This window comes from Pseudonaja textilis, chromosome 5 (genome assembly GCF_049901715.1).
Source record: "Pseudonaja textilis isolate UNSWEBS1 chromosome 5, rPseTex1.2, whole genome shotgun sequence".
Taxonomy (NCBI): Eukaryota; Metazoa; Chordata; class Lepidosauria; order Squamata; family Elapidae; genus Pseudonaja; species Pseudonaja textilis.
In genome coordinates, this window is record NC_141994.1 from 5,087,121 (window position 1) to 5,100,350 (window position 13,230).

Consider the following 13,230-nt stretch of genomic DNA (forward strand, 5'->3'; position numbering starts at 1 on the left):
TGTAAAAGCCACATTAATTTTTAGCTCCCAAGACAGTGTTTGATTTATACACCTTTGAAGCTGTCATTGCTGTGAAGACAGTGCAGCTTTCCTTCAGGTTGCTGATATAAGTTGCTTCATCAGTTTGATATTCTTCTATTCAGTATCGTACTTTTAATAAAATAAGTGCATTGTGTTCTTTTACATACCACAAAAAAAGACATAAAAAGCAAACCAAAGGGTATTAAAAAAACTATTACAATGCAGAGCTTGTTCAGTGCCCCTAAACACAATAAGTCAGAGCTTTCTAGCAGTGGCAGGATTATTTATTGCTAAAATCTAAGGAAGCTCATACAGTGATAAATGAAAACCGAGGAACAATTAAGTTAAAGTGGGGGGTATCTTCAATAGAAGAAATTATTTTCTGCCAGTATTGTTTCTTTTCTTAAAAAGCACCTTCCAAGCCCATTAGAAATAATAAATTTATTATTCTTTTTCCCCTTTTAGATTATTCCAAAAAGTGCTGCTTTTGATGCTTCAACAAGACTGACACTGTGCGGGTGGGATTTTGGATTTAGTAAAAATAATAAGCCCAGCTTTAAAAAAATATCAGTCTTTGTCGGGGAACAGCGGTGCATTGTGGATGGCAAGGCTAGTGACAAAAACAAGTAAGATATGAGGGGGGTTTTTTCTCTTTAGATATTATGATGTATGGCAAAAAATAATCAATTTCAATATCTTGCATGACATCATATACAATTATTTTGGCTTAATTGTATTTTAAGGTATTGTTTCTTTTTCTTCATTGTTGTTTTTCTTCATTGTTTCTTTTTCTTCATTGTTTGAATGGATTTAATTCAGAAAAATAACATATAAATATTCATATGTTATTGGGACAGGGTGCCTTTGAGTCAGTGTTGACTCCTGGACTAACCCTTGGAGATACTTGGCAGTTTGTTTTGTTTTTTTCTGAAATGGTTTGTCATTGCCTTCTTCCTAGGATGGAGCAAGAGTGATTTATCCAAACTCACTCATCTCTCTTCCTATTAGGCAGGACTAGACCTCACAGTCTCCCAGCTTCTAGGCTAATTCTTTAACCACTACATTGAACTGGCTCTCCATTTGTATGAATATAGTAAAAATATTTCAGTTTTAGTGGCTATCGTATTATCCATGTTGATAGAAAAATACAGGTTAAGGTTCTTGCTCATTCAATGATTATTACCACTGACCATAAAATGTCACTTCCCAAATGTTACTTGTTCTTTATGTATGCATTTATTTTGTTCTAGACAAGGTTAAAATACAAAATTCAAAAATTTGCAAATAGATTTAATAGTTTAAAGAGACCCTGTTTTGCAAGAGGTGAAACCTAATGTTATAGCAAGGTATTAATCAGTATTCAACTAGAATACTGGTGGGGTTTTTATATGGTGGGGTTTTTTATGAACATTTTTAATGTTTTGATTGTTTTATGGTTTTTGTTCTTTGTTTCTTTTTTGTCTTTTGGGGTTTTTTTGTATTTTGTATTTTAATCTAATTTTATTTTTAAGGGAAAAAACCCAGAATAAAATACTCAGTGCATTGCTTTTCTTCAATATGACATGAATTTAGTATACACAATCATATGCACATTTCATACAGGCCCAGTTACTAACTTGGAATATTAATGTGGTTGGAGCATCAAGCATATCTGTCTTTAAAAGTTGTACAGATTGTTGAATGTGACAGTCACTTGTTGAGAAGCCATCCTTTTTTCTACAGCAATAATTGAATCTAAGGATGATTTTAAGAAAGGATTTACTTTTCAAGGCGAAAGCTAATCCCTTCTCTTTTTTTATATAGTGCTCTTTGTGTATTTACAGTGGAAGGTATTTTCTTACAACTCTTAAGATGAAATTTTTTAAATAATTGTTGTACTGCTCTATCATTGTTTATTTAAAAAAAGATGATTACAAATAAATACATTTATATTGATAGATTTTATCAATCAGTCATCGAGATATAACCCACCAATTATTCCTGAACCACCTGTAAGTTCAAGGGTATTTTTATTTTATTGATTTGTCATATTCGTAGTGTTTAAAAAAACACATTGGCTGGTCTGTTTATGTTGCAGTTTATTTATGAAGGTCTGATTTTGTTTGTTTAGCTTAGTTATGATTAATCTATTTATGAGGGGTCCTTGGTATTCTCTGAGCTTGCTTGTTTTCTTGCAGATGTTTCATTACCCAAACTAGACAATACAATTAGTGCTAGCAAGAAGTACAGTTTGCTGTCAGTTTATATTCTAGTGGCTTGCCTGTCAGTGTTGATGAGGATGGTCTTAGAGGTTTCTTTGGTTGGGCTGTTGTTCTTTTGTTGGCTTCTTTGGCAGTTTCTTGATTTGGGTTTTGTTTAATTGATTATTGGTCTGTTGTTAACCTTGGAGTTTGGTTAACATCAGACCAACAATCAATTAAACCATACCCCAATCAAGAAACTGCCAAAGAAGCCAACAGCAAATAGCCCAACCCAAAAAACCTTTAAGACGACCCTCACCCAACATTGACAGGCAAGCCACTAGAATATAAACTGACCACAAACTGCACTTCTTACTAGTACTGATGTTATTACCTAGTTTGGGTAACAAGCTCAAAGGGCACCAAGGACCCCTCATATCAACCCTGAGCTACAAATGTTCTTTATTGATAATATATTTGTTTTTATTGAAGATTGGAATGCAAGCTTGGGCCTGTAAAGAACACAAGTTTCAATGTTTCAAGCAGTGTTTCAAATGGACAAGCTAATACCTCTTTCCATACATTTTCTTATGTGGTAAGTAAATGACTATTATTTTATAATTACATAATTTCATTTTAATAGTTATTTGATCTCTATTTCAATGTGTCTATGTTTATATATGGTTTAAGTATCAAATGAAACTTTGTTCCGTATGCAGGATCCGAGAATAAGGCAGATTTCTCCTAACTATGGTCCAAGATCTGGCAGAACATTGTTGACATTGACTGGGACATATTTAAACAGCGGGAATTCGCAAGAAATTTCTATCTGCAAAAAGCAGTGCAGCCTAACCAGGTATAATGGGGTTGATTTTTATTTTTTTTAATAAATTGTAAACCTGAAGTTCTAAACCAAATGGGAAATATATTTTATTCTCAGAACAAAACATCTCTTTTTGAAATGAAATTCGCAAGACAAGAATCAGTGATTCCCAGCTCGAGAGAACTGTTAACTCAGCCTAAATAGCTGCTGACTTGGAAAAGAAGGAAGAGAAAGCTTAGAGTGTAAAATGTAGAGCATAAACCTATGTATACAAATTTGGCTACTATATACTGTGGAGGCATAGATATAGTAAGTATAGTAAGTGTGGAGGCATAGATATAGTATTGCGAGATCTAATTAGAACTGAAATTTGACTGCCCTTAATCAGATGTATATGTTTTCTGGCTTTTTCTGACTTCTTCAGGAATGCAAAATGCTCCTATTTATGGTACTGTCTAAAGTAACAAAAGATATTTTTCTTCTCCTTGGCAAAGCATTAGAAATGCTATACACATCTTGGGGTTGAATTGGGATTGCACCCTGGTCAAGGAGTCACTTGAGCCTCAGATGACGGATCAGAAATCAGGATAGACCACATCACTGTCAATACCCAATAATCAAAACCTATTTCCAAAAAGGTTGGGGTAATTAACTGTGCCCGTAATGATGGTATTAATTTTTGTTGAAGAAGGGGTTAGAAAGCAGGCTCTCTGCAAACTAAACCAGATATCTCAAATGAACTTTTCCCCTGGGTAGATGATTTTCCAGAAGAAGTACCACCTTCTTGCTGAAAAATTCCTTAATCAAGGACAAACAAGGCCAAAATGCTGAAAACTATCCTCTGCCACTGTGCTGAAGGGCCAGAAGCTCAAAGCCATAATTTGTGCAATAACTTGATTATTTTAATTACTTTGCTATTTTCCCACCTAGGATGGCTTCATGTGCCATAAAGAGTTCTTTCTGCTGTACTTTAGAGCAGATTCTTTGCTGCTAGCACACACAGCAAATTTGCCTTTTGCTGTCAGCAGTGCAAAGGACAGTTGCATGGTGTCTAAATGGGGTCAGGGCTTGTCTGCATCCAAAAAAAAAAAATCAGTCCTAGTCTGTTTATCTACTTAGGCATTTTAACCTAGGTCTGTGGGGTCAGACTGGAAGGAGTCCTACTCAACACTGTTCTTGAGGTTACAGTATATTTGCTTTAGAGATGGTGGATGAGTTTCTGGCTTTTCTGGGTCATCATCACCATCAGGAAAGAGAAACATCTCACCTCCTAACCTTTATGTTATGGGTTCATAACTTAATAGAAGGGTTGACTAGGTAAGAATTCAGTATCTTTACCGCCACTATTACTTTTTGTGGGAGAACAGCTTCTTCCTAAAAACACAGTCCCGCTTCATCTTCATCCATATTGCCACCTGATGAAACTTCTGCTTCCACTTTGGTGGGAAACTTAAAGCAATCTAGACTCCTTATAGCTATCACTCTCTTGGCTACATATTTTATCCCTCTCTCCCTCTGTCTGTTCAAACTTTGTCCCAGTCATGGAATTTTCCAGTGAAGCTTTTTGTAAGAGCAAGGCCAATATGGCTAGCTATTCCTAAACTGAGGTGCAGTGCAGAAACTATAAAGCCAAGCCTTGATTTAAAATGAAAGGATCTGTTATAATCTGTGTGGGGCTTAGCAACTAACAAAAGCAATGCTGTCGTTCTAACACCAAACTGGAAAGATCGATTTTTCCCAAATAACCAAACAGGAAAGAAGGGAGAAGGGGAGAAATGTCCTTTTAACATTCAAGGAAGTTAAATTGAAATGCAGGGAGAAGATGGGAGATCTCCTTTTTTACGACTTCCCTCTAACCTACAACCCACCCAGTGCTTTAAAAGTAAAGTACACTAAACAACAGTTAAAATTGGATTTTAACAAGGGGTTTCCTGACTCTGCCTGATCACTTCTCTGTGGAACTCTAGCAGTAGGACCGGTCCTCTTCAGTTAGAGCAGTTGTTTCTTTCTGTCCTACAGCAAAGCACGCACACACACACACACACACACACACACACACACACAAAATCTTATGCCTACATGATATGCTGGACTACACATTTCCATGTAAAACTATGGAAAGGGTTTCCAATTTCTTTTGTAATCTGATTCCTCCATGGAATTAAACGAGAAGGAAAACAAAAAACTATGTTTATTATATTACACATCTTGAATAATAAATTGGCAGTTACCATCAAACTATATAACAAGTGGGCAGACTGTTTATATTAGATGGTATTGAAGTTAAACTATTTTAAATTATTCATTTTTTGACAGTGAAGGCAATGTTAAAAGTGTTAACCATATCATTTTTTTCTTTACAACTTCTTAAACAATAATCTTTCCCAGAGTAAAATTAACGAGTTACAGACACAAATTTAAATGTGGATGACAGAAATCTGAATACTGCAAAGATGCTAAGATTAATATTTTTTAAAAGATTAAGATAACTTTTATTATCATTTGTTATTGTGAGCCCATTGGTACAGATTAAAAATGAATTTCTGTTGACTACTGTCAAAAGAAAGTATATATTTACCCATACACATAACTAATACACGTAATATACACATGCTATATACATACACACACACACACACACTGTGCTTCCCCAAAAATAAGACCTGGTCTTATTTTCTTTTGGGCCCCAAAATATGCACCAGGGCATGTTTCGGGGCATGTTTTACCCACTTACCTTAGGACCACTGCATCCAGGCCTCTCACACCTCGATACCTGGCACGCTGTTGTCCGACTCATTCTATGGCCATTCGCAGCCAGACACTGTGTGGCTTGTCATGCTGGTGCTGCCACTTGTGGCAAGAGGCTGCATTGCGCATCGCACCATTGTGCACACAAAAGATGGCACAGATGCAACAAGCTAGGAGCGGCACTGGTGCAATGCTCCATGTAGTATCTGTCCGCAAGTGGCTGCAGAAGTCTGACAACGACGTGACGGGTGTCAGGGCATGGGAGGCCTGGTTGCAGCAGTTGTAAGGTAAGTGACTGGGGTGCTTGGGGCGGATCCACTCCACTCCTCTTACCTCCATAGCTTGATTTTTACTCATGCGTCTTGTCCTACCCTCGTACAACCAGACAGTAGGTGGGGCTTAACTGGAGCTTATTTTTAGGTAGGGTTTCTATTAGGTGCAGCCATGAAAATTGGGATAGGGATTGTTTACAGGTAGGTTGTATACTATATAGGACGACACATCACATATTGTGCTATTGTGTGTGCAAGTGACGGCAGCAGCACCACATGTGGCGCCTTGCCGCAAATGGCACCAGCGTGACAAAGCACACAACATCCTGCTGCAAGCAGCCGCACCGGCACTAGTACAATAGGTATTGGAGTGTAGGAGGCCTGGCTGTGGTGGTCCACTGATGTCTTTGTCCATTTTGAATACATAGCAGAAAGAGGAAAGTTGAGAGTTTCACAAAACTGTGGAACAAATTGTATCTGAATCTAGATGTTCTGCTTCAGATACCATGAAGCCTCCTCCCAGAAGGTAGCAAGGAAAACAGGTCATGAAGAGGATATATAGTGTTCTAGACAATACTGCAGATTCTGTTCAAGTATCACTTATATGTTATATCCTGGATGGAAGGAAGTGAACTACCAATAATCTTTTCTGCCATCCTCACCATTCTCGTCCCCTTCCTGTCCAAAGCAGTAATGCAATATGATAGGGTGCTCTCGATCATCCCGCTATGGAAAGCGATAAGGACAGGGAAAGGAAGATACACTTTTTTCATGTGATGCAAAAAAATTCATGTGCTGCTGTGCTTGCTTCACCAGTGTCTCACTGTTGAGTGACCAAGCTAGCTTACTCTTTAGCTGAACACCCAGAAACATAATTTCTGCCAACCACCTCCTTATGTTGGTATATAAGGATCAAGATGGTGGACCAAACTGTGCAATTAAATATCTTTGCCCTTTTTAATATACATTAAAGGTGCGTTTAAAATCACTGGGTCTTCAAACATACAGTTTCTCCTGTAATCTTGAATTTCCAAATATCCTTCCCCCAAATCAATAAAGGTCCCAAGCATGCACTGCCAAGCCTGATGGATTTTTGAAAGACACAGTACAATGGTTCTGAGTTAACATTTGTTAGCTCCTTCAGAACTCTGGGATGTAACATTCTTGACAGTACGCCTAGACTTCCTGTCTCCAGAGCTTCTGAGGCTTGACTTTCTTAAAGGGAAGATTAAGATTTTTACACCGCTGTTAGGAGGAAATACTTCCCTGGACAATCAGCACTTTGAAGAAATCATTGAATAATGAAGCAAAGCTTTTAGTGACAGGGAACCAAGATGAGTGACATTCAGCAAGACTTCTGGGCTAGCTAGAAGGATTGACATTCAAACGTGAGTTTACATATCCTTTCTGAGTTTTGGTCTAGAACTGGTTTTTGGTGAAGGTTAATTCTGTGCTTAGTGACATTCGATCCTGTGTTTATTGATGGGACAATTTTCCCTATTCAGCTTCAACAAACAACAGCTGCTGTTCTGATTTAATTATTTGTATTGTGTTTGAATTTTTTTCCTGCCTCATGGTTTCTTTTTCTATCTGGGGAGGGGGTCTTCCTCACTGCTTTAGTACTATCTGGCACTGTCCTTTTGGGGTATATTTCCAAGAGGCAGAATGCAAGCTTGGCACTGATTTTTTTTTACTGCCTTTCTGGGGGGCATGTGACCTTTCCTTAAATCTGGATGATTTCCTTAGGATCTCTTGTGAGATGAGTGAGACCAACTGGTATCTTTAAGTGGTGCAAATGGATCTAAGGATTGCTTTTCCTGGGTGTGATTTTTCTGGAGAGCTTAAATGACCTCTGAGCTAAAGGGTTTCACTTTATGAGCAAGAGTTGGCTGCTTGATAGTTATCACTGCATTTTAAATATTTTCCTTCCTCAAGGTGCTGTGGCACCCTGCCTGATTTGTAACTCTGGCTTGCAGGTATTTTTAATCTAATGATTGGTATTTAGGGCAGCTTTTTGCAAGCAAAGAAGCTTTTTGTATTTTTATACAGGTAATCCTTGACTTACAACAGTTCGTTTAGTGACCATTCAAAGTTACAATGGCACTGAAAAAAGTGACTTATGACCATTTTTCACACTTATGACCATTGCAGCATCCCACTGTCATGAGAGGCCAGGCGAGTAGAAGCGCCTCTTGACATGAGTGATGTCGAGTTGGCCATGCCCACCCAGTCACATGACCACCAAGCCACACCCACCAACTAAGCCATGCCCACAGAACCGATTGTTTAAAAATACTGAATCCGATCCCTGATTCATTTCTTTATCATATTAATGTAGTAATAGAAAATGTTAAAATGTTAGTTGATAGTAATTAGACAACTGAGATTTCTGAATTCAGTTTTAATTTTTTTAGCATTTCTGACTCCATAGCCTTGCAGCTTTTATGTACTTTAGTTTCTAGTTTGTATGCTGATGCAGTGTAATTTGGCAGTATTATGAACTGCAGGTATCTGCTTTAGATGTATCAGTGTTTGCATAATAAATCCATAGGAATGAAAACGGAAGTTTTTTACTTTAATGTATCTCCATATTATTTTTTTCAAATGCTAAAAATAAATGGACAGGGTGGGTTGAGCCACAGTTACGTTCTATTATATTTGAACTAGAAAATTACAGTTTAATCACAGGTCTTGAGGATTTTCATAATGAGTAACATTTCACACTGATTCAGACTGTTTTTTGAAAATGTGAACTTGATTATAGTAAGAATTATCTTAATTCTTTAATTTTTTTTCTTACAGTGTGACTGCTAATACCATTGAATGTTACAGTCCTTCTCAAAGAGAAGCTTTGGAATGCCTTGTTGAAATGAAAATCGATTCAGCCAGTCGTTCAGCAGGTCATTTTACCTACAGAGAAGACCCTGCTGTTTCTAAAATTTATCCAGTAAAATCTTTCCTTAGGTGAGTGAAAATTTAACATTGATATCTGAGTAATAATGGAAAAAATGATAGTAAAATTCTACAAAATAAATTTGCAAAACTAATCTTTGTTCTTCAGTCATGCTTAAAGATTCTGTTATTAATTACACAGAAGGAAATACCTTTTTCCAAAATTTGTACTAGCAAGATATTTCCACTCACATTATGATACTTAGGCCTCTTTTAGGGACATCCACAGTTCCAAGGGTAAAAGGTTAAAAAAACCTAGATGGTAGCCACCACTTTCCAAGATGTGAGGGTAGATTGCTTTGGGGTCATTTTGCCAGCTTGGGCTGCCTCACTACTCAGTCTTTTTTTCTAAGCATTAATAGGAGCTTAATGAAAATTTCTCAGGTAGAATAATGTAAAAAAAAAGTATTTTTACAAGAATGGAATAGGTTTGTGTGTTTTTTACAATATGTAGGTTTAAGATGTTTTAATGGTGAAAATTGAACGTTGGTCTCCCTCATTAAAATTCAAAATATTTACACACACAACCACAATCCTGTGTGCGCACACCCAACTTGTCATATATACTGTAGATATATATTCCTAATCCTTAGTATGTTCCTCCCATATCTCTTTCCTTTGGTGCCTGTACTATGTACAATATAGTTTTATTGGTCAGAACCATAGCAGTGATCAACGTGTCAATCAAAAGGAAGTCTGGATTCTGACAAGACGTTGATCCTAGAATAAAAAAAGTTTGGCTTCTACATTGTGGGTGGAGTAGAAAGGAAGAATGATTTAACTGTCCGGTTGGCATGCACAGCAAAAGAAAACCCTTGGGATATTTTTATTTCCAAGAGTAAAAGCGGTACCTTACAAGTCAATCTTGACAGCTGGATTGGAGAACGTGATTGGCAATGAAAAGAGTGTTAGAAAAAGTGGGGAAATATATGGGGTTGGCAAAGAGACATTGGCTGGATACAGTAGAAGAAGGATGACAAGGGTGGAAAGACAAGGCAGGGAATTGTTTAGGATAACAGAGGAAGAAACAAATGGAAGAAAAGAACAGACCCATGAAAAAGTAGTCAGCTGGAAGACTGAGCAAGGACCAGTGGAATGGTGAATAGAAATGGGGACTTTCCCCACTGCTGGTTGAAGCGCTACCCATCCACTCATCCTTGAATTAAGGAAACATGCATAGTTTCCATTGTGGCCACCTACCCTCCTCTATCACCTGGATCAAGTCACCTTTTATTTATTTTATTTATTTGTCAATTGCTTACAAGATAATAAGTATAAGTATAAACATGAGTAAGAATATGGGAAATAGGTACGAATAAATGGGGACAATAGGGCAGGGACGGTAGGCACGATGGTGCGCTTATGCACGCCCCTTACAGACCTCTTAGGAATGGGGTGAGGTCAATAGTGGATAGTTTGAGGTGAAAGGAGTGGGGGTTAGAGGATGTAACAACAGAGTCAAGTAGTGCATTCCAGACATTGACCACTCTGTTGCTGAAGTCATACTTTCTGCAATCTGGTTTGGAGCGGTTTACATTGAGTTTGTATCTGTTGTGTGCTCTTGTATTGTTGCAGTCATTGACTGGTAGGACATTGTAGCAGATAATTTTGTGTACTACGCTTAAGTCTAACCATAGGTGGTGAGGTTCAAGGTTGTCTGAGCCCAAAATCTCAAGCCTGGTGATATAGGGTATTTTCTTGCAAGCAGAGGAGTGTAATACTCTTCCAGTGAAACACTTCTGGACTCTCTCAATTGTATTAATGTCTGATATACAGTGCAGATTCAAGACTGGAGCTGTATTCGAGTATTGGTCTAGCAAAAATTTTGTATGCTCTAGTTAGCAATTCAATATTTCCAGAGGAGAAGCTTTGTAAGATTAGATTTACAACTCTTAATGCCTTTTTGACAATGCTGTTACAGTGAGCTCTGGCTCTTAGGTCATTTGATATGAGAACTCCAAGGTCCTTGACAGAGTGAGGATCATCAACGAGGTCATATCCGCCTAGTTTGTATTTGGTGCACTGATTTTTTTTTTTTTACCAATGTGTAGGACAGAGCATTTGTTGTTCGAGATTTGGAGTTGCCAATTGTTTGACCATTCAGACACATAATCAAGGTCACTTTGAAGGACAGTAGCATTGTTGGTGGTGTTGAATAGTTTTATGTCATCCGCAAAGAGGACGCAGGGGCTTATAAGGTGATCACAAAGGTCATTTATGTGGAGTATAAAGAGTGTGGGTCCTAGAACGCTGCCTTGGGGGACACCGCTGTTAACTGGAGCAGGGTTTGATATAGTGCTCCCTATTTTTACTATATGTTGCCTGTTTGACAGGAACGCAGTAATCCATTTATGAAGGGATCCGGAAATGCCATAGGAGTTCTCACACTCTTGGTTCTAGGCCACTACCTTAACCACTAAACCAAACTTGCTCATATGAATGTCATAGAAACAATTGCTGGTGGAGTATCTTTCTGCTTCAGTTAAGCACAAACCAAGAAAGGCTCAGAGAGAAAAAAAGAAGATTGAGGATTGTAAGAAGGAAAAAATGCTTAGAGGTTGCTCCAGTATCTTTTAGAACAACAGTTGACATCTTGAACATTTAAATTCTTTCTAGATTGTCCTCCCAAAATACCAGTGTATGGTAGTACTATAGTATTCCGGAAGCATCCTTTGAAATTGTTATTGCATTATCACAAAATTGTCCAAAAATAGTAAATTTAATGCTTACTGATTTATACAGCTTGTTCCTCTCCTCGTGAGAGAAGAATAATATTAGCTTAGAATTCTTGATGTAAGAAGAATTCTATTTGTTGCTGAAAATAGAATTCTATTTGCTCCGTGAAATGAAACATTGATTCATATTTATTCTGTGCCACTCTGCTTATTACACTTTGGTCAACAAACTGCAGGATCTTTAAATTCTGTTAAACTGCTAGTCTTTGTTTCATGTGCACATTTTCCAGCTTATAAAAATAATTACATATTGAGCCATTTAATTTTTTTTATAGAAGAATTAGAAAAACTCTCAAAAAAGGGAGAGAAAGAAAGGTTCAGGTGTTATAATGATTTTTTTTTTTTGCAAAATTAATTTCATCCTGTAACTGCAACTATACGTGCATACTTATTAAATTAAAACACCAATCAGTTTTCTGGAGTAATATTTATAAGATTATTTCAATGTCTTTATTTCATCAGCGGTGGAAGCACAATTACAGCTCAAGGAATAAACCTGAATTCAGCATTGTCTCCAAAGATGTTGGTGACAGTCCCAAAGATAGGCAGAAACTTTAGTGTGGTAAGTTCACAATATACAACAGCTACCGATGTGATTTTCTGCTCATGCACTAAATGTACCTTTGCAACGTTTGTTATTAAAATAAAATGGAACGTTGAACAATTCTTTGTTTAACTTGATAAACATACAAGTATGAGTGATCTGATACAGGCAATAGAGGGAAGATAGGTGGTCACAATGGGAGACCCTGAAGATTTCCCTAATTCAAGGATAAGTGGATGGAAAAATTTGGTAATGAAACATCTGCAAGGAAACAGCCAAGCTCAGAGAATAGCAAGGATCCCACAGGATTCAATCTTGAGTACAGATATTTTCTTCTATTGGATAAACATACATTTAAAAGGAAAGTCTGAATTAAGAGGCATGAATTCCCTGAACTCTCCACCCAGCATGTCCACATCACCTAAAGTTGCAGAAATAGCACCATGAATACAGACCTACTAAACTACAACACTAGTTGGAACCAGTTGAGTCAGGAGCCATAGGAGTAGCATCTTCTGATTAGAAACATCCAAGTCACTCAAATGTACACAAAACTGTAAATATAATCTGCTAAATCATATATGTTAAGCTATATGTAGTCAGCTAATGTATATGCAATTCAGTCAGACATAAGCTTATCCTTTTTTTGTTGTTGTTTAAGGCTCTTTTTTATTAGGGAAATAATTTGGTGAAGCTCGAGTTGTAAAATTTTGAACTTTTTGCAAGAAGAAGCTGTTTTTCCTGCAACACTGTGCAATACATAATTAAGCAAAGTTGCTGGAAACACGTTTTAATTTGAATTATGGATACTGGGCTTTATAACTCTGTTCTGTTTCTTGAAGCACAAAGTAACACCTCTGAGGTATCACTTAAGAGCAACGGTAAAATATAGCAGTCGTTCTCCTGTCCATCTTTATAAGCTTCCTAAAGTCATTATTGGCATAGTTGGGGGAAA

The 13,230-nt window shown here is 37.2% G+C and overlaps 1 protein-coding gene across 6 annotated transcripts in view; it reads left to right on the forward strand.

The window, feature by feature from the left end:
• The window catches only part of MET (MET proto-oncogene, receptor tyrosine kinase), a 118,686-nt gene that overhangs the window by 63,802 nt on the left and 41,654 nt on the right, over positions 1-13,230 (forward strand). For all 6 annotated transcript variants that reach the window (XM_087934035.1, XM_087934039.1, XM_087934040.1 and 3 more), the window contains 5 exons: positions 487-647; positions 2,694-2,796; positions 2,921-3,057; positions 8,847-9,008; positions 12,194-12,293. In XM_087934035.1, coding sequence (XP_087790161.1) covers positions 487-647; positions 2,694-2,796; positions 2,921-3,057; positions 8,847-9,008; positions 12,194-12,293 — 663 coding nt within the window. The remainder of the gene's footprint in view (positions 1-486; positions 648-2,693; positions 2,797-2,920; positions 3,058-8,846; positions 9,009-12,193; positions 12,294-13,230) is intronic.